Raw genomic sequence first — 21,978 nt, 5'->3', positions numbered from 1 at the left:
CTGACAACCCCTGATGAACCTGAACTTACAGAAACTGTAATGAGTGGCACAAAGCCTGGGTGAATCTTTTCTTTGAAAGGTTGGTGGGGGTGGGGCAGTTAATTCAGTTAACAATTAGGACAAAAAATAATTGAAATTTAAATTTGAGGGGACAGGACAGGGGGAACCCCAGAAACTATGCCCATACTTTCTCACTCAACAGAATGGTTCTGAGTGACAGAAATGACTAAATTTTGGACCACAGCAGATTTCCAGAGCTCTCAAAGTTTTTTTTTTTGTTCTTTTTTAAATATCCTATTCTAACAATTTCTAAAGACTTCTAACTTGAGGCCTTGGGCGGGCGGGGGAGTGGGAAAAACCAGTCAGATGTCAAAACTAAGTTAAGAGCGTTAAAAACAAAGCTTTCCTCTCAAGAGTTGAAATGGGCTTAAGGGAGTACAACATTGCATCAAAGAAACCTTTGTGGTGGTAATTTGTCTACTTCACACATCCTCTTTACTCATGCACTTAAGACAATTTTCCCTAGAGGGTATAACCAATAAGAAACACACACACATTCCCCTAAATGCAATTTACCCCTACCTTGCTGCCATAATCTTGCAATAAATGTAGCATGTATTGATCTACTATGTACATCTCTGAAGCAGGGATGGAGTCGGTTTCTGGATTGAAGCCAGCCGTGTTTCCCAGCATGAAGCGTAGTGTATTCCGAAGCTAGGAGCAAAACCAGAAAAATTAAACAGTAATGGTCTGCGCTTTAGATGAAATACAAAATGACAGCATTCTACAGTGAATTAACTAAAGTTGGCTGTTTTTCAAAATGATTGAATAGTTACAAAAGCATCATGAAGAACATATGCCAAAAGGACCTACAGAAAAGTAAAGACAAGACTGGCTATTACCAAAGGACGCTGCAAAAACTAGTCTTTCCCTCAGTGCGCTTTACTGTTTGATCCACAGATGCAAAATGCAGTAGAGTACCTACCTAAAGGAGTTCAGAAAAGCTTTCTTTAGTCTAAAGATTGAAAAGCTTTGCAATGAATTCTGCCCAGCTAACGCAAATATAATGAGGACCTGTCACTAGAATGAAGAGTGTTAGCATATTTGGCTCTTACCTTGTTGATATCGTCTCTTGCAGCATTAAGCACAACAGGCCCAATGAGCACCTCAGTAAAAACATTGGATTCTGCCACCCACCAGCGGAGAACATCGGCACCATATGGAGGATCCTTGGTGTGGTCCTACGTCGAGACAGAAAGGCACACGAGTAAAGCTGCTGGGGGTCCTGCAGCACGGTGAGCTGTGCAATTCCATGTTGTCAGTGTGGTGAACGTACCTGTCAGCGTGCCCTGAGGGCCCCTGTGTTTGGAGGCCTTCGCCCTCTTTTAGCAAGACTCACTGTTAAGCCAGGCCCACAATATAGACTCGCAGCAGCCTGTGTACAGGCAATGCTAGAACTCAGGTAAGCTGAGAGATACTCATCTTACAGCCTTGAATCCTTTGGATGCTTAATATTTAGATATTAACATCGCTATTTTAAAATATGTACTTCCCCCCCCCCCCCTTTGGGCTGTTTTCCACCCTGTTTTCAACTCTGAAAATGGCTTCTCTCCCTTTTGGAAGAATAGAAGCTATTGTGTTCTACTGAATCAGATAAGCAAGTCTTTGTAAGGACCGATTCTTTTGTCTAGACAGCTGCAAAATCTGCTCAACAGCCTCAGAAAGAGCAACAGGACTGGGGAGGGAAAAAAAAAAAAATTCAGAGCATCACCTGCAGTGCAGCCTCCCTGGCTGTGGAACGATATAAGTTTCCAGAGTCAATAAACAGCCTAGGCTGAGAGCAGACAGATTGCTGGGGTGCATCCACTACTACGGCTGCTCTACTGCTAGGCCCAGCTTTAGGTTTCAGTCAGTCTGAAAGCAAAGGCTAATGATTTTAATTTTTTTTAAAATCCTCCCCCCCCAAATCACTCCATCAACAGTGTTTCCAAGTGAAAAGGAACAGTTCTACACCACCTATATAATGCGTTCTCTCTCAGCACAGAACGAAGGTGTGGGGGTTTTTGGCACTACAGCTGAAGCAAGACAACTCTGTTTTCACTCCAGCCAAATGAATTTGCAGTGTAGGCAAAGACTTTAGAAGAGCCTTATAGAGTTCTGCTACAAGACAGCTGTTTAGAGAAAAACATGCCACAAGACAGCTGCAGAATCTAGTAGTGAAAAATTGTAACTAGCGATTCCAAGAAACTCAAGAGTTTGACTTACTTCGCCTCCGTTGACAACTACATCAGGGTCAACCACGTTGCCAATAGATTTAGACATCTTCTCCCCTTTCTCACCAAGAGTAAATCCATGAACTACCAGAGTCCTGAAGAAAAGATTTTAATGAAAACAAAATCCCAGTGAAAAATCTATGTTAAGAATAGATTTCTAATGAAGACATTCCTAAGTCAAAATATACAAAACTCCTCTATTTTGGTAAGCCTGAGGCTTCATCTGTTGAGTTCCATCAACCAACCACGAATACACTGTACTACCATCCAAGTAGTGCATACAACTTTATTCTCCTAATTTTGCCAGGCAAGCAACAAATAGTTTACAGAGATCCAGGGCACACATTTCAGCTGAATTGAAGACTAGAGCATTCCTTACTCTTTAAGCCAATACATTTCCCAAAATTGCACAGCCTCCTTGCAACTGACCCACATCACCCTCCCCTGCGCTTTTCATCTTCCAGGGGACAGAGCTCCAGTGTAAGACATGCACACAGTGTTTCTGAATTCCTTACAGCCTAAGGTTCAATTCACAAGTCAATGATTTTAGGAGATTTTCATACTGAGCCTCCCATAATAATCTCTCTGATTATGGGAGTGGGAGAGACAGACCCGTGCCTGATAATGTAATAGGATATGCCTAAATTACTGAGAAATAAAACATCTATTAAAATTAAGGTGGAAAAACTTTAAACAATAAATCCATTACAATCTAATCCAAGAAAAACTTAATACTGAAAATATAAGAACATAAATCAGATACTCAGTAATGGCTTGACTTCTCTTGTTTACACACTACTGTCCACACTATCAAAAGCCCAATAGTTAATATGTGAACTAGCAATGTGTTTGCAATCCACATACTTACTTATATGGTGCTTTCTTCCTTGCTGCCACACTGGTTAACAGAGAGGATTGAAACCAACCTCCCAGTTGGTCTTTTCCTTCAAGGTATGTATCTGCTCTTTGCTCTGCACCTTTAAAAACAGAAGATTTTCTTCAAAATATCAGCCTATATCTTCAAACAATTAATACAGTTTACAGAAAATCTCTGAAAGTGATCAGTGAAACTTATTCTGCTCTTTAAACCCAGTTGGTAAGTTACTTCTATAAACGGTGTATGGTTACTTGAACGTGATACAAGTGCTTCATTAGTACCACAATTTTTTTTTTTTAAATCCAAGACTCACTGAACTCCAAAATTTAACAAATAAGCTTCCCTTCCCCCAAACAAAATAATAAATTATGAAAACCAGAAGCTATCACGCTCTGAGCACTTCATAAGAAGTTCACAAAATACTTTCCAAGCACTTTTGAACAAACTGAAGGACCCAAGAAAAGATCACATACTTTGGAATGAATAAAAAAAAAAGTCTACGCTACAACGTGAAACTTTGCCAGTTGGGAATTACTCAGAATACAAGTCACAGATGTACCGTGCCTGACTAGCCTACATAAGGCATCAGGTATTTTCAGAGGAGACCAGGCAGCAACCTGGTCTTTGGCAGCAACCACAGCTCTCCTGTGACAGAATTTCCATTTCTGGTCACTGGTGTTCCAGGAAGATTAAAAATTTCAGGAAAGGGTTAGGACAACATGGGAAACAGAAAGCCTGTTGTGGGAGAGAGGGGTCTGGAGGAGCCTGGCCTGTTTAGCTTATCCAGGTGAAGACGGAGTGGAAATATTATTTCCTATAAATACACAAAAGAGAAGAATGCTGGTGAAGAACAACTGTAGCTAACAAGTACTGTTGGCATCAGAGTAAAAAAGGGCTACAAGGCACACAGACTGGGTATTAGCTGACTGCACATTAAAAGCAGAAGAGCAAATCCAGCTTTCCCACAGGGTTGAAAGAGGGCAGCAAAGTTTTAGTGGCTTTACTGTTGGAGTTCAGTCGCTGTACAAAAAGGTACAAGACTTGTTGACTCAGGAAGTCCCTCTTTGTCCCCAACAGTCCCAGACTGGTCACCATCAGAGTAAGAACAGGATAATGTGGAGCACGGCAGAACATGCAAGTCAAAGCCTACAAATGTGCAAAATTGTAGGTGTATTTGGCAGGAATTTAGTTTTGATTCTAAAAGTTGGTGGTGTAATTTTCCAGATATTCAGAAACAAGTTTCTCAGCTCAGTTTTTATCTACTAGCTCCTTTAATCCTTTTCCTAGGACCCCTGAGACAATGCTTCTTTCTGCTGCTGACACACTTGATTTATTTGTTTAGCTTAATGGAAGTTTCGATATTTAGATCCATCCTGCAATAAAAGGAAGTTCAACATTACAAAGGTCAAGGCCATACAGTTCCAGCTAGAACAGGAAAAAAGTGTGGGTAGATGTTATGGTTTTAATACATTTGTTTATTCCTTCAAGAAAATCTACAGAGTTCGGGCTTTAAACATAGAATAAGTAGGGATCAGCCTTTGTATTAGCAGACTGCAAAAATACTTAAGAGGACAAGATTTAAAAAAGAATATTTGCGGTAAGGAAGAAAATAACAGTAGAAAACCTGTAACACCACACTTGTTATTTACAACTAATTTACTAGCCACTGGGTTTAGAGAGTGAATTTTTCATGGAAATGCCAGTATTTACAACTTAGAGGAGGGAAGAATTTAAACAACCAACGGATTACAAACAGCAAACTGTGTTGGTCTTTTCTGACAGGAACTAGCGCATCTGGCAGCCTGGTTAATGTAGCTCACAAGGTTAATGGAGGCCTGAACATTCAAAGATGGGTTTTGCATATACAAAGCCTGCCTTTTAAGAGCACTGGTAACTCTCCTGCCTCAGTTTCATTAAAGCTGTAATGGTTATATATAAATTAATTAGAACCACACGCATGTTTCTTTGTAAATGGAAGAGTATGTCTGATGACCCAGAAAAGACTTTTCCGTTGTTTATTTTACACTGAGGTATAGTACATAGGTCATTAAAGAGAATTACAGTTTACAATCCTTCTGGTTGGATTTCAAGATTCCATATCTTTGATCTTACAGACTTTGACTTTTAGATTAAACTTATTGAATTTTAATGCCAGGAATGATTCAGCTAAGATAAAGTCAGGTCCCTCAGTCAGCACAAAAGTTTACACACTTAAGATAGGTAAGTTGTAAAATAATCACATTCATTCAGTTAAATATTAGCCAATAAGATAGGGAAAAAAAGTTACCATGTTGAAAACTACCATCACTGCGTAACAAAACTACGGGTAAAAAGCCGCGTGACTTTTACCAATGGCATATCACATCGCAATAGAGCCCAGTGCACATTTTTTTAATGAAATTTTTTGAACAATAATAACCTCAAGGTTGTAGTGCAGATGGCACTCTGCCCATGAGGAAAATGTCAAGACTGTAGGAGAATTTCAAGACAGAAAAGAATTCTCTAAAATAGATACTCTAAAGAGAGCTACTGAAATAAGCACTATCAAAAGGCTGAACACAAACTGAACTTCAAGGGAGGGAAAAAAAAAGGAAAAAAAAAATAGAAAGAGTCCTAGGCACCACCGTGTTCAGTATTCAAAAATTAGCAGATGCTTTTGAACCAAATTCTGCTTTTACCACACCTTCTTTCTGGAGGCAGTGTATTAACACTCTTCTACCCCACAGCAGTACCGTGAAAATGAATTTATTACTGTATGAAGCATTCAGACTTGAATTTTAACGTTGCATAGAAGAATATGGAAACAGTTCTTTCAAAAAATATTTGAGGCACATATAGCAAGAAGGAAACAGGATTAGACAGCACAACAATAAACTGTCCTGTGAAAAGTGTTAGGCAAACAGACCGTTAACGAAGCAAACGGTACCCCCAGAAAACTTCAGTGGCAGTGGGTTTGTGGGTTTTTCAGAGCATGTTGCACTTGTGGATCTGCTCTCAATGGTGCAAGGGAATTAGTATTCATTTTAGGCACGATCTAGTTATAACTGTACATTCTTGGCTTTGTGACTATGGCAGCTAGATCTTTGACCTTAGCGTGTAAGTCACACCTTCCTACCTGCCACACCGCTGATGTAGAACCGTTTGGTTAATTTGTCATTTAGCTAGAAGTGGTACCTTTGGCACACCTAAGCTGGAAAAAGGAAGCCAACCATAATTCAATGAAAAAAGAGCAACTTTAAGTCATTTCCATCAGAACTATGCCCTGTCTCTGGTAGGAAACACAGCAGGGCAAGCGTTAGAAATACGACTGTATCCATGCAACCTATGATTTAGGCCATTGAGCTTGCTGCCACTGAGCAACTCCTTTAACCTGTTCAAAACCCTCATACTGCAGAATCTCTCTCTCTTCTTCCTCCTCCCCAGTCCCTTCCCAATCTGCCATGTTTTTTGAAAGCAAACTGCACGGTCATCAGCTAAAGGGATGAATTTTATAACTGCTGCATCTCATTTAATAAGCTTGGACACAGCTAGTTCAAGTCCAGTGAAAATTCAGGCCTAAGTTCCCCAAGCTGCAGAGACGTTGAAGAGAATTACTTATTTTTGCAAGACTGGAACTGGCAGGGAAGTTTGTAATGCTGTTTATTCCTGCTGGTTACTAGCAGACAGATAATCATTGACCTATTTCCAATAACTTGAGTTCATGGTAGAGTGAAACAATTACAAACATAGTGTCACAGTTTTAGTCATCTATTATATCCTCCAGCTGCCCTGAAATTAACTCATGTGCTGCGAAAGAACGACTGCCATGACCAACACTGTCATCAGAAGGCAAGCAATAACTGCTGCTACCACTGATTTCCTACCACAAAATTAACAGGTAGCACACCAGCTTCCACATGCCTCTGTGCCCTCCTGAGTTTAAGCCATGGGGAGTTCTTCTTCCTGTTGCGACATTCTCTAAGCAATTTTGGATTTCTCTGTGGATTTCACCCATTTTTCCCCAAAAGTACTTTGGAAAAGAATCCTATCAGTTAGCCTGTTTGTAAGCTTTGCCAATTATTTTTATTGTCACAGGAAAAGTTCTGCAAAATTTTTAAAAGCTGGAGCATATTAGGAAACACAAGACAAAACTATTACTTCAACAACTTGTCTTGCAAAGTGCATTTTTCATGAAGGGTGAGTTGAAACAGTAGTTTCAAATGAATCACTGAGACTACTTCCACTTCTGGCAATGTCTGGAAGCCTCAATTACATAGGAGAGAAAGTAATGCAACTTTTGGATCTTTTCCCTGCTCTAGGTGTCCCTGCTCAAGCAGGGGGGTTGGACAAGATGATCTCCAGAGGTCCCTTCCAACCCTACCATTCTGTGATTCTGAAGATAAAGAGGCTTGCAAGATCACACTGCTTGTTAGTCCTTCCCCCTGCTTTTGAACTGGGGGCCACTCCAGTTGTGTCAGACAGTGAAAGAAGATGCCTTACACTCACCAAGTTGCAGCAAGTTTCATGAAAATGGATGACTAGATAGAGGACATTTTAATGGTTCCATGAAAGTAGTCTGTACTGTGAAAGACCCGACATTTATCAGATATTACAGAATCCATATGGGACCCTTACACAAATTAACAGTGAATTAAGGTTCCTGATTCTGCTGTTCCTTATTAAACACGATGCCTTTCCTCTACACAGGATTAGAGGTAGTTTTTGCATACTGATGTGTTAAGCCCTTAAAAATGCAAGTATGTAACTGTGCACATAAAATACCACTACTTTGTTCTACCTTTCAAAACCAAACTAGAAACATTTTAAAAGAGTATGAGCTTTAATATATGTAAAGGTCTTCTCGAAAATGAATGTTTGCTGATGGTACTATTGCCTGACCACGTTGCTAAGAAATAAAACCTGTGGTGCTAACGTGTTTTATAATTCAAGAAGATTGTTATCGTGCATTTGTGTACTGAGGGTTTAAAGTCCAACAGCCTTGATGTATGGAACCAGGCTCCTCCTTTAGAAAGGAGTCCTGACTTCCGACAGTGTATATTTTATATATCTTTATACAAATATATATCTGCTACCTGCTGAGTAGCAGCTACTGACAGTAGGAGCTATAAATAGTGTATAGCAACTATAAATATTTTAAGCCACAGTATACTGCTTTAGTTACTGAAATTAATCAGAAGTGGAAAAGTACACCTACACTATTAAAATTATAATACTTAGATTCAGCAGCTGATCTCCATTTTTTTTCTGCTTCAAACAGCATGCACAAGCACAAACTGAAAATATTTTAAGAGTTACCAACTAGCAGCAGAGTGCCCTGGCTGTTTGTGTCATGGAAGTTCTACACTTAAACCAAATTGGTTCTGATTAGATGACGTACGGCAGAACCAGTCAGAACAGAATATTAGAAAAATCTCAACTTCAACTATGCTGAAAATGCGTTTGCCAACATTAAATCCTTATCTTTACAAGCAAAAGCAGCTTTACAAGAAGCCACAACCAGTTTGCTGCTGGCATAATCTAACTCAGTTTTGCTGATATCACTACCATCATGCAAAACAGTTATGTTTTGTTCTCCAAGTATTTTAAAAGAAAGATCAATGTATTAATTCTGTACCTTCCAAAACATGAGCCCAGGAAGTTCCACTGTCAAACCAGATGTCTAGGACATCCTGTCCCTTGACATAATCCAAAACATCACGACCACCAGCCTATTGAAAAAACAATTATTAAATAATGCAACTAGAATACTCCGTATCATCAATGCTTTTCAAAGCTAGAAATAAAGCAGATTTGGTTTCTGGACCAGTTTTGTACAGGCTCTACTACCAACTTTGTGAGTGAACACAAAATAATTTAGATACATTTTCACAATAGTTTTCAGATAATTACTGATGAAAACCCAAAACAGAATAAGGAAAAATCACCAAAAACACTGACATGACAAAGTAACACTACAGTTCGTGTGCTAGCTTAAGAACACAATTGCTGAAGGAACAATAAAAAGTTAGGAATAACTAAATGAAAATTTGAATCTACTTTAATGACAAAGGCTTAATATAATTTGAGCTCATAATATGGTTAATTAGGATGTCACTTTCCTCCTGAACAAAAGTGAGGATGGAGATCTCTGCCCTGAATTAATGGCACAAATCTGATTGTGTGCATTTTGCCATACTCGGATCTCACTTTCTGAATATTCCTTTCAGTGACAGAACGAGAGGAAATGGCTTCAAGCTGCATCAGGGGAGGTTTAGATTGGATATTAGGAAAAATTTCTTCACTGAAAGAGTCGTCAGGCATTGGAACAGGCTGCCCAGAGAGGTGGTGGCGTCATCATCCCTGGAGGTATTTAAAAGACAGGTAGACTCAGCACTTCAGGGCGTAGTTTAGGAAGCATGGTGGTGTTGGGTTAACGGTTGGACTTGATGATCCTAGAGGTCTTTTCCAACCTTAGTGATTCTGTGATTCACAGGATACCTCCTCGTGGAGGTACAAGATTCTAAAGGCTTATGGGAATACATGAAGGTTTTATATTATTTCCAATCACTGAACTGTTTAAAGCACCTTCTGTATTTGAAGTAAAAAAATAAAAAATACCTTTGCTACAGCCTCTTTTGACAGTAGTTGTTCAATAGGAAGGGTCCACCATGCATCTGTTCCTTGCTGCTCCACTATTTTGATGACATCTGTGATAGTTTCACTGGGTTAGAAGGAAAAACGGGGTTTGTGAATTGATGCGTTAATCATACCTTTCTACAAGTATCCCAGATCCAAAGTGGTGAGATAAACTGATAAAGAGATCAAGACATTTAAACCTGTGATTTTCCAGCTTCTAATTCAGACAAGACTCCACAGAGCCTTCTGCCTGTATTAAAAAGACTTCCTACTTCTATCTTGCAAGATGGGCAAGGTTGTGTAAAACCTGGACACACAGAAACCTGCATGTATTCCAAATAGCTTTTTCTGCAAATACTCAATAACTGGGCACTCAGAAAAGATGCCGGCAGCTTGAAAACTTCTAAAATCCATTTCACTTGCTATTTCTTGACCTTGAATTTACAGAAACTAAACAACTATTTCCCCCCAAAATATATGCTCTTTTTGACCACAGGCTTCTTTCTTCCACTGGATAAAAAGACCTTGAGAACTCATGTGGAAATAGAGAGTTAGGAAATGGCAGCATTTCGAGTAACGTGTATATATATCTATTAGACTTCTGTTTCCCACTTTTTAGCAACATGTTTAGCAAAATGGTAAGAAACATGTACAGAAATATATTAATCCCGGTAATGTGGGAAGTGAGACTTCTGTACTCAGTAGAGGAGTGATGTAAACAACCATTCAACATACACTGAGTCCCTATGGTATAGCACCAGCCAGGACAAGGGTCCCGAAATAAACAGATATTATGGAAATAAGAAAAATAAAAAAAATTAAGTGTTTTTCTGATGTCATGCAACCACAAGGCGTGCAGTTCTGTGCACTATCTATGACACATTCAGTCATCCCCAGTAGGTAAGGCTATAGCGAATTGATTTTTAATATCATTTAATGCCAAGTCTAGACATAAATTAAGGTAGCTCAAAAACCAAAACAAACCCCACATGCTTTGTCTTGCTGACTGACAGAGCACTTACTAAAGAAATGATTTTTAAGACATCTGCTGTGTTTAAGGAGTAGTGCAGATCACCATGACCTGCCAACTTAAAAGCCGCTGTGTTACCCTGTCTACCAGAGATCAGTTTTTAACTCGAGAAATGAAGATTTAATCAACTAACTTCTTGATACAGTATTGTGGAAGGGGAAAAAGTAAAATAATGATCTGGCGTAATTATCTTGAAAACACAAAAGGCAGATGATCTAACTTCTTTAGTGTCATCACTCGGTTTTGTATTTGGACTTCAGCACAGTATTTTTTTCTTCAGTGCTAATACGTTGAGCTACATCGCTACAACATTTAGAGGACTCTTACACACAGAGTTTAAGCATGAAAACTAATGTTCTCCAAGAAGATGTAGAACAAATTATTGCTTAATTACATGACATGAGGTGCAACAGTAAGAAGAAAATGGAGTCTTGCTCTTGATTGTGGGAATGAAATCGCAATGATAGACCAACAGTTTTGTATTAATCAATCATTAATTAATCAATTTACTTTTCAAAGTAAATTCCTGTAGAACATCCCAGTAGGCTTTCTGGATAAAGAACCCACTAACCAGTAGCACTCACAAAGCGACAGCCAGCTAGCACACCACCGCCATTCTTACCCTTTCAGACTAGAATGGGTATCATTCACCTTCCGGTTTAATGGTGATAGGACACAATTTATGGCTTTGCAATATATCTGCTAACATTTATCTTGGTAAAACAACATTCAGGAGCTCTGGCTCTGAATGCTATTTTTACCTTTCAGAAATATTTGCACAGAGGCCTATTTGCCTATACTTCTAGTTGTGAAGTGTCACTTTTCCAGGACAAAAGCAAACAACTCCTCCAGTCCTGGTAGGTTCCTAGCAGAGAGCTGGTAAGTATACCTTATGCCTTGCCTCCTTCAGGCTAAATCTTCAAATTCAGAAAGCTCTCAAGGAAAAAAAAAAAAATCATCTAATAAGCCAAGAAGTTTGTCTCAGCCCAGACTAAACAATTTGTCGCTCTTGCGGGGTCAGTACCTTCCATGGAAGAGGCTGGCTTTACACCCAGACCTTCAATGACGACACAGACCATAGTACCTGGGAACATTTTAGAAAAAGCAATACACAACATTATTTTTTGCTCCTTGCCAAATAAGGCTCCATCTTTGATTCTCCTCAAATATACTCTCAGTGTATTTAAGAGGGTTATGGATAACTAGTTGTCTTGAAGTGAATATTTCAAGAGCTCTCTCCACAGTCTCAATGCCCTCCTGTTACTGGCCAAGTCTTACCCGTGGAAGTCACCAGTGGAAGACAGAGTAGCTAAATTAAAAGAGAGGATGTTTTACCCTAAAACATGCTTATTACCAGATAAAATGTTAGTGCATGTTGCACGATTCATGGAAGAAGTGCTCAGCTAATGTCTCTACCATCAAATTAGAGCCAGAACATTTTTCTAATCAATAATCTAGTATAGGAAAGCTATATAGTATATTCTAGTATAGAAAAGCTACCAGCATGCCCTATAAAGCAAGTAGAAAATTCAAACAGGAATTAAGCTTGTCCACATAACTTTTCTGTATTGCAAATACACTTCAGCAGAGGGACATGAACTCTAGTGATGTATTCATTTTCAACCTATACATTTTTAAAGCATTCAACAGGTATTTGACGATATCAGTGTTTGTAGGGATTTTTAAACGGTGATAAATCGCGCTACAGACCAAAGCTAACAGCTACTTTGAACAGCATGTAGGAACATACTTGTAACAAAAAAATGTTTTCAAGGGGCTGTTTGGATTCAGTCTGATGACAGCAGAAAACTCAGTTTGTGAGATATTCTAAGTTTTAAGTAAAGGAGATACAGCCTAAAGTAGCACCAGTCTTCTGACATTGCAACTGTTAACTGCAATGACATCTCTCCTCAATGAAAGAGGTAATGATCAAGGTCAGGCATATCACACAAATACTTGGAGACATTAACAAGGGGGAAGACACCTGAAACACTGTGTTAGTGCAAACTGTATTACCTCTAGTGAGGATGAACTGTTCTCCCTTCCATCAGAGGCAGGGGGAGGGACAAGGAGGAAATAAAACCTTGCTATCAAACTGCCTTGGGAAACCATCATGAAATGACTGCCTTCATTTACAGTAAGAATTGCCAACGCCACACAACAGTCGTCTACTTTTGTAGATACACCATTACTACAAAACACACTATGGACTCATCTTTTGCCAAGTGTATGGCTATGCAACGCACACGCTTATATTGTTAATTTATGAAGGGCTGAATTATTTTAAAGACATTTTCACAACACGTGAACTAACAGATAAGATTATGCTACAGATCAAAGTTTTCAGATAATTAAGAGAAGGTCACATTTGTGTTATGAATCACTTACAAGAAATAGAGTCAGTGACTGTGAAGTCAATTTATTATTGACCAATATTCTCAAAATCCTGTCATAGTCTCAAATCAAGTAAAAAAACATTTTAGAAGTGCGAGGGGTTTTTTTCCATTATATTCTGCTTCTGTACAGAATGTAAGTGAACATTAACAGTCAGGTATTTTTTAAGGAGACAGTTAAGACCAAAGATTTCCAGGATACCATTTCACCAAATACTTTCCCCTTCTACTGTTTGAGGTTTTCAAACTAACAAAACTAATCTCCAAAAAACCCTGTTCCTCTAATCTTTTCCCAAGATCCTTATGATCAACTATTACCAGAGAGAGAGAAACAACTATATTTAAGGTATCTGTATTGTAAGGAGGAAGATTTTTACGAAGTACTTTTATGTAAGGTGCAAGTAAAAAACACCTTTCTCAAATAACTACTCATCATTTTATAATCTGTGGGCTTCGACATGAGCATGATAATTCAGCGAACTAGCAATAAACACCATTGTAAAACTTTGCCCTGTATTCATACACTATCTAGAAGAACCTGCATTACGTGTCACTCGCTACGTTTCAACACTGAAACCCCATGCAATTCACGCTACCTCAACAGCAGCCAATCACTCTGAAGTCTGATATTGATTACGTTGAACACTTATTTAATGTGTTAACCGAAATTAGACAGCATTAAGATATAATCGGGAGGAGAAGAACACAGTGCCTGATGTTCTCTCAACTTCTTTTCAAACAACAGTAAAGAGAGGAAGTTATCTTCTTTTGTACATGAACATTGATACTGCAGCCGTAAGTATTTAGGTTATGGTAAGTTGCTATTGCTTACAAGTCACTGAAATACCTTAATATTTTAAAAAGCAAATTACAGGGCAGGGTAGATATACTTCAAAAACAGACTGGGGCTTTCTTTGTCAGAAATTTTAAGTTAATCAAAGTCACAGAGAAGGGGACAAAAGGTCTCAGGCATTAGAGCAATCTTTGTAATAGTACTTATGACCAATATCCAAACAGTGAATTTGTAAAGAAGTTATTGCATGAGGTCAGATTAGAAGTATGTATTTCACATTTATTACCTGGTCTGACCTACTACTAGAAATACAGAAATCTAGTTTTACTTTTGGAGCTCGCTCTCTCTTCTCTTCCACGAATTACAGAATTTCCTAGAATCACAATGTTTTATCTTGAAATCTATTAAATTTTTTTAATTTGATTAACAGTATAAGCATTTATTTGTGCATGTATTCCATTTAAAGTCTTCTTTCTCCACTCGTACAGAAAAATTACGCTGAAACCTACCTCTGTATTCTTACTTAAAACAACAATAATGAAAAAATGTTCTCTCTTTTCTCTCTCTCTCATATAGAGTTTTGTTATTTTATAACAGTTTTTTAATTCCTGATTGCAATATGATATGCTTTACATAAAGAATCTAATCATCAGTAATGTATTAAATTTATAACTGTAGACAACAGTGTCATACAATCAAATGTCATTTAGGGCTATGGGGCGGCCACAGCAGCAAACAAAGACTCATGGAGATCCTGCATCAAACTTGTTGCATACAAGAGTACAATCTAACTCTTGGCTTTCAAGTTAGAAAGACAGGATTGCTGGTATGGGAAAAGTATTCTGTTAGAGACAAGCAGTTGCATCTTGCAAAAGGCTGCAGAAAGCTTCTCTTTCATTACAAATTCAGGGAAATACAGCAGTGTATTTCAGAGACTTTTATAAAAAAAAAAAAGTCTTTTTACAGGTGATACATCAACAGGATCACTCAAGATTGACCATTGGTGCTCTCATATGTAACAGCAACTCCATGTGGACTACACTGACTTCCAGTGGAGATGCTGTTACTTTTGATAGCCACTCGAAAACTCCACAGCAGCTGCTACTGGAAGCACATTTATCCGGCATTCAGAATAAGAAAACAGCTTTTGGTTTGAAATTTAAGTTATTTACTGTTGTTTAATGATATTACTTATTCACAAAATCTGAATATGAACCTTCTTAAGTGTTAGAAATACATCAGCAACCTATTGTGATATAATTTTCAAAATGATAATGCAAATGCAACAAAATATTTAGGCGTAGCTGTTTTTTTCAGTAAGAACTGGTGTCCAGGAAAATGACCTATGAATTGACAGACTGCTTTCTAAATTTGCCTGTCATTTCTATAGGCCAATATTCTGTGCACTTCTACTCTGGTTACAGAAGTCTGCTATGGCTAACTTTAAATATTTAATGAGTGTTTTACTTTTCTTTGAAAATTTCACCTCTGCTGTAAAATGTTAGAAGTAAACAGTACTGACTATAAATGAGCATCAGAAGCTGTCAGTCAAATTAAATAAATCTACTTTTCAAGCACTTTGGATATGTCTCTTTTTCCCTAAATGTCTCTCTTTTTCCCCCAGATCAATTCTAACCAAACATGCCATACTGTCTCTTTGTTCAGTCACGTACATGCATTGACTGCTAGGCCAACACCTACTCACAAAGGATGAATTGTTAAACTACTGCAGAGTTTATCACACCAAAATTCCCTGATTGCCACATACCGCACAATTCCAGCAATAATCTCATGCAGCTCAAGCACTTACGAAAGACATGCTTTTTAATCCAGGTCACTGGCTGTCAAGGTGGTTTTACTACCAACTGAAGGAATTCCCATGCATCCCTCCTTTCAAATGCTTTCTGTACCAGCTCCTCTACGCTCCGAAGATGCTATTGCTTCATGGTGCTTTTCACATTTGACTGCCAACTGCTGAACTGTTTTTCATTACACTCTTATTTTGCTGTTAAACTACATATTTAACAATTCTAAGTAAGCACAAGTAACACGCTCAAGGCTACCCTGCAGACAGACTACACAAAGTATTCCTCAGAAACTGTGGGTTTTTTTAATGTGAACTTACACTTACTTTTTAATTCAGTAACAGTTTTTGCAGGTAAAATTATTTTACACCCCACCGAGCCTCCATCCCTTTATTTCCTGATCTGCATCAGCATTATTCAGGTACTATAAACGACTATGATTACTGTGGTCTTTTCTTACAGTTATTGCCTACTGTGAGAGAGTCAAAGTACATATCTGTGCACCTACACACCCAGTCACGCTAGGTTAAGCTAAGGACTAACTAGTTAAAGTCCATTCCCTGCCCTCCAGACCCTAAGCCTCACCTATGACAATACTCATGTGCTCAGTCCAGCCTCTGGAAAACACGCTGGAGACTCTGCAGTGTGTCTATTCCACAGCAGAACAGAAAAAGTTCTGCAACACTACTTAAGTTCATCTCCAGCTAAGCAATCTTATTATCCATAATGAAATTGCACAAACAGTTGTAAGGTTAAGATGTACAAAATGGAGTTACACTAGCGTATCTCAAGAGAGAAAACAATTATAGAAATAAAACTATGAATGTGGAACTCCACAATATTATTTTATAAAAACATATTGTAGACGATATTCACAATTGAAAACCTCTGATCCCCAAAGGGGTAAAACCAGAACTCTCATTACTCCTCAAAAGACAGAAAAGAATCATATTTGACTGAGGTTTCTTGTTTTAAAGCATAGCTTGGATTTCTTCCACATTACATTGTCTGGAATTCCTGAAATGCAGTGTTTGCAAGATCTGGATACTATTAACTTAACCAAAAGATGGCAGAATAAGGCCAGCATCTAAAGCTTTAGTCATACCAAATCATATAGCTAAAGGTCACTTACTTACATTTATTAAGGCTGGCTCTTCAAAAACACTCAAATTTTGTTTTGAAACAAAGTGTAGTATTTTATTCTGCAACCAGTTTGGTTATTCCTCTTCAGGTATCTCGTGGTCACTTATTCAATTGCAAAAAGCTGTTTTGACAAAATACCTGTATTGTTCAATTTACTGTGCTACAATTACAGTTGCAATCCATTCTAACCACAACTTGCATTTTAATACTTGCTTAAATGTAAAAGCCAGTGATTACTGCCAGCTCGCTCAACTTGAAGTTGAGGGATGAAAGCAGCAATTACTATCAAGGGGGCTTTTCAGGTAACCTAAAAATCTAAGTAAATGGGTTCCTATTACGTACATAAAAGTCACCTTCAGCAATGAGTTTTGATTGTTTTAATTTATAGCTGAATTAGTTCTGTGTATAAATAGCTACAAGTAAAAGCATATATTTATACTTAAATAGTCAAAAGTGTTATAATACCGTATAATGGCAGCACAACAGACAGTGCTTATACTTCAATTTTTCAGTATATACGGCCAGACAGATACCTGTTTATCAAGCATTCTCCTGTGTCCTTCTGATAAAAAACAGGAATCGGAACACCCCAACATCTTTGTCGTGATATACACCAAAATGTCCTTCTGTCCAGCATTTCGAGCATTCTGTTCACTGCAGACGTAGGAATAACTTTCACTTTTTTCAGCACTTCCTATGAAGTAGACAGTGAGTTGTTGAACTTGCTTCAGCATTCAGACAAACACTGTTTTATGCTACCAGTAAAAAAAGTTATGGGTCTACACTCCCACTTCCAGTGTTGAGTAACAAGTTCCCAGGCAACTCTCACATTTACTTCACCACACGTTGCTCTTCAATAACATACTTAAAACGCTGTACGTGCAGTACATGTCTCCACAGAGCAACCAGTGCTTTTTTGCCAGCTCTGATTCTCTAGCAGACACACCTTAAAGTGAGTTAGAAATGGCATCAGTATCTCTATCTGAAGTTTAATAGCTCATTGTGTCTTGTGCTGTTGTCTGCTTTGAAACCACATCTTGATACATATTGCCTGGATTACTGTGGGCTAACACTCACTCCCAATCCCACTGAATAATCATCATATTTTCCTTCATTCTAGATAAAGATGAGTACGGAACAAACACCTCATGCCCGAATTAGAATGAAATCACTGTTACCCAAGACAGCCTAAGGTGCTTCTCTGAGTTTTCAGTGTGGATGTACATAATTTCATTTTTTTTAATTTCATTTAAAAAAAAAGTTTGAAAGTTATTTAAAATAGGACTGTGGCAAAATTAATAGGGAGCAAAGTTGTCTGGCCATGCAAGGCTACCATAACAACAAAGGTAATTATAACAGTGATAAAACTGCTTATTCTGATTTAATTCCTTGAAACACTGTATTTTTAAAAATATTTCAGGGAAAAATATTCAGTAGCTCTAAGAAATATGTGCATCTCCTGTAAATACAATGAACAAATATGTCAGTCAATGCATTTATCCTGGATTATATCAGTATTTACAAAAAAAAAAAACCAACGAATATTCATCACTTCTATAAATAACTAACACTTCTCAACTAGTGTTTGTAAACCCTAGAGAAGAACATATTCTGGAGGGAGCTATAGCAAGGTTTTTTTGCTGATTCCAAATGGCATCAGCTATCTTTAAATGTCCTACAAGAAAGCAAAATAATATACCTGTGCTGTAGCCTTCACACTTGCTGTGTTTACAAACCACTGTTTGCTGGCACGAATAATCATTGGTTTTTTAGTCCTCCAGTCATATGGGTAACTGTGTACATATTTCTCCTCTTTTAACAAACTCCCAGCTGCTTGAAGCATCTGAATGACTGAGAGAAAAAAAAATGAGGCAAGCTTAAAATCTGATTTGAACATATTGCTACTTTTAACCTCAATTCATTCCTTTCCATGATCAACACAGTAAGAAGTGCCTGCACCTCATCCACATTCAGAATGTGTTCAGTTTATATGAACCCTCAAAACATACCCACAAGAATGTAACTGATGAAGTAACAAATGGCTAAACATCAAATGCTCACCAGCTTCATTCCCCTCTTCAAGGACATTCTTATTCTGAAGTTCAGGACCTGCAGCTTCGGTAAAAAAACCACCTTCATCCACAAGGCAATCCTTAAAATAAATATGTTAATCATGTCAATAAAATACCATGTGGCAATTAATTATCTTTTTGGTATTCCAAAGTGAATTAAGTAGTCTGTTGAGTAACTACTTTTCTGAATAGCAAAGTAAGTTATATTTAAGTACACTTCAGAATTTAGTGAACTGCAATTTAGTAATCTACCAGGCAAGAGAATTTTACTTATCAGAAGAAATGAGCACCATTATGTCCGCTGCCTCACATCAACTCACTGCTTAGTATTTCAATGACTTTCCAAATTAACAGTGAAAAACAAAACCAGACAAATGAAAGCCCAAGAAAAACCCTACCCTCAGGAAAACTGACCCAGAAATATGACTATAAGCAGGTTTTGGAACATCAAGAGTTTCCTCTTTAAAGAGGTAAAAGAGAAAAAGAATACCTTGCATCTTCATTTCCACCAAACAAAGTGATCATGCATAACTGAACTGTATTGATTTACGTGCTTAAAACAAGCTTTGCGAAAAAAGAGTAGTAATAACGACCTACATAACTGGTGGTTTACTGGTGTGCAAGATACAGCTTTAAAAACCAATTCTGAGTACTGAGAGCCAGTTTCTGGAAATTGCTGTCTGTGTTATCCTTTAAAAACCAAAAACAAGCACACAGAGAAGAGAAATCCAATTCTATTCTACCACTTCCCTGTAAGCTTTAATTAACAGATGGATGAAAAACTTCATCTTTTTATTCTGATACACACTTTTTTAAGGTTAGTCCTGCATTCCTGCAGGCCATTAGTGATATACTTATCCGAATGCTTCAAAATGTTCTCAAGTTTTATGCACAAATCACAACTGGTTTAGTGGCACGTGATCAAACAGTTGCAGGAAATCAAGAGCAACAGCTGAAACAATAAAGTACCGTGTGTAGCTGATGGTGGGAAGCTACGCTGTAATCTTCCATACCATGAGCTGGGGCTGTATGAACTAATCCTGTGCCTTTTGCCATTGTCACATGATTTGCAGGTAACAGAGGAGAGATTCTGCCAGGAATTGTGGGATGAGCACAAGAACCATCTGCCAAATCTACACCTGGGGGTGAAAAAAAAACACAGTAGAGAAAATAGAAAAACCATTAATGCATTCAGCTTCTTTTTGTGAGAGCAGAAATGGAACAATTAATCAGCAAGTGTATGCACAGAATACTATTCAGATGTACTACTACTTCATCTTGTTTGTGGGTCCCTGTCCAAATGCTTTCAAATTCTCTGCATTGTTAATCTTGCACACAGTTTTTTTTTTGTTTTGTAGAAAAAGCTTTTCTCCTACCTTAGACAATGGTATTCTGTTAGTAGTGACATTCCACCTAGAGACGCTCCACACACTCCCATTTCTTGGGGACCATTATTTCAGTGTTTCGGAAACAGATCTCAGTACTGATTTAGCAGGCTAAAAACCTTGAATTTGGGAGCTATTCCTAGTTCTGCCACTAAGTACCAATATCATAATGAACAATTAATTTAAATTCCCAAAATTACATACAAATAAAGAGATTACAGCACGAATGAAGCTAGTGACAGTTTAAGACTGAACAAAACTAAGAAATCTTTCTAGTAAAGCCTTGCTGAAAGTCAAGAATCACAGAGCTTGAAGAATATTTCACATGGCAAAACAGCCTCCATTGAACACTTTCTCCCTAGAAGGAACATATTTAGGAACTGCTGTCACACAGTCAGGTACACAAATACAGAAAGGTAACAAATCTAACTAATTACTGAATATTCAGGAAGATTAAAAAAATGGGTTCTGATACTACATTTCTTTTCAAGAAAGTCCAAATCTATTGTTGTATATTATCTGCAAATCATGATTCAGGAAGGTGGAATCTGTGAGAGCACCACCTCCAGGTAATATTATCATTAGGTAAAGACACGACTATTAAGCGGAGAAACAGATAATTTTTCCCTTCTGAAAAAGAGGGCATGGAAAGACACAAAATAACGTGAAAGAATCATAGAAACCACCATTCTCACCTCCTTTAGATATGCACATTTCTAGCACTGAATCACTGATAAAGGCAAATGAATGAAGTTCACAAACATCCCATTAAATCCCAACTCATGACACTGAATCAGAAGTCTGTCTATTAAGAAATACCACTATGCACTTTATTAGGATGGAAACGTAACCGCTTTAGTTTGCCCACAGAGACAACAGTCACCTATGGTACCTCAAAATATTCTTTATGGTCATGGGGAAGGCTTAAGACACCTCTTAATAAATGAAAAACTTGAAAAGTAACAGAACACAACAACAGCAGCTGACAGCGCTACCGATTGTGCTACATTAGGTAATTTCAATATTTTCTGTAGAATTTAGCAATCAGCAAGCGTACCAGTAATTAGCCCCTTGTTCTCATCAGCAATGGATGAGAGAGAAAGACAAACAGCATTAGTGTAATTAAGGTTTTGATACGGAATGAACTTCCACTCTGTGTTTAAGCTTTCCAAGTGTGAATCCAGATTTTAAAAAGTACTTTGAAATCTACAGATGAAAATTTGAGCTACAATACACCAATACTACATCTGACAGACTACTAGTCCTCTTTGTATTATTTTAGTGAAGTGTGTTCTCAAAATATAAACAAACAGTAATACATCAAAACTGAAGCAGTTTTCAGACACCTGCAAGCAGATTTCTGGGAAACTTGAGATTAACAATACTAAAACCTACCTTTACAGGTCGATATAACCTCAAACTGCGTGTCCAAAATAGCAGCTGTAGATTCAACTCTATCTGCAGCTAGAATGAAGTGTTCACCAGTAGTTGTACATTTCACAACTGAATACCTACAACGTAAATATATATTTGTGATACTAGATAATTACAAACACCATAAAGCTACAAATCGTTTAAATGTTCCACCTCTA

General features: G+C 37.8%; 1 protein-coding gene across 2 annotated transcripts in view; it reads right to left on the bottom strand.

Annotated features, from left to right (window-relative positions):
- The window catches only part of IARS2 (isoleucyl-tRNA synthetase 2, mitochondrial), a 29,622-nt gene that overhangs the window by 3,375 nt on the left and 4,269 nt on the right, over positions 1-21,978 (bottom strand). For both annotated transcript variants that reach the window (XM_064446285.1, XM_064446286.1), the window contains exons 8-18: positions 21,782-21,897; positions 19,971-20,140; positions 18,991-19,081; positions 18,629-18,780; positions 17,463-17,623; positions 9,748-9,850; positions 8,765-8,858; positions 3,142-3,250; positions 2,266-2,368; positions 1,116-1,241; positions 583-714 (exon numbers count right to left, since the gene is read on the bottom strand). In XM_064446285.1, coding sequence (XP_064302355.1) covers positions 583-714; positions 1,116-1,241; positions 2,266-2,368; positions 3,142-3,250; positions 8,765-8,858; positions 9,748-9,850; positions 17,463-17,623; positions 18,629-18,780; positions 18,991-19,081; positions 19,971-20,140; positions 21,782-21,897 — 1,357 coding nt within the window. The remainder of the gene's footprint in view (positions 1-582; positions 715-1,115; positions 1,242-2,265; positions 2,369-3,141; positions 3,251-8,764; positions 8,859-9,747; positions 9,851-17,462; positions 17,624-18,628; positions 18,781-18,990; positions 19,082-19,970; positions 20,141-21,781; positions 21,898-21,978) is intronic.

This window comes from Phalacrocorax carbo, chromosome 3, assembly GCF_963921805.1.
Source record: "Phalacrocorax carbo chromosome 3, bPhaCar2.1, whole genome shotgun sequence".
NCBI classification, from domain to species: domain Eukaryota; kingdom Metazoa; phylum Chordata; class Aves; order Suliformes; family Phalacrocoracidae; genus Phalacrocorax; species Phalacrocorax carbo.
The sequence above is the reverse complement of the archived record's forward strand: the minus strand, read 5'-3'. Positions and strand labels throughout refer to the sequence as shown.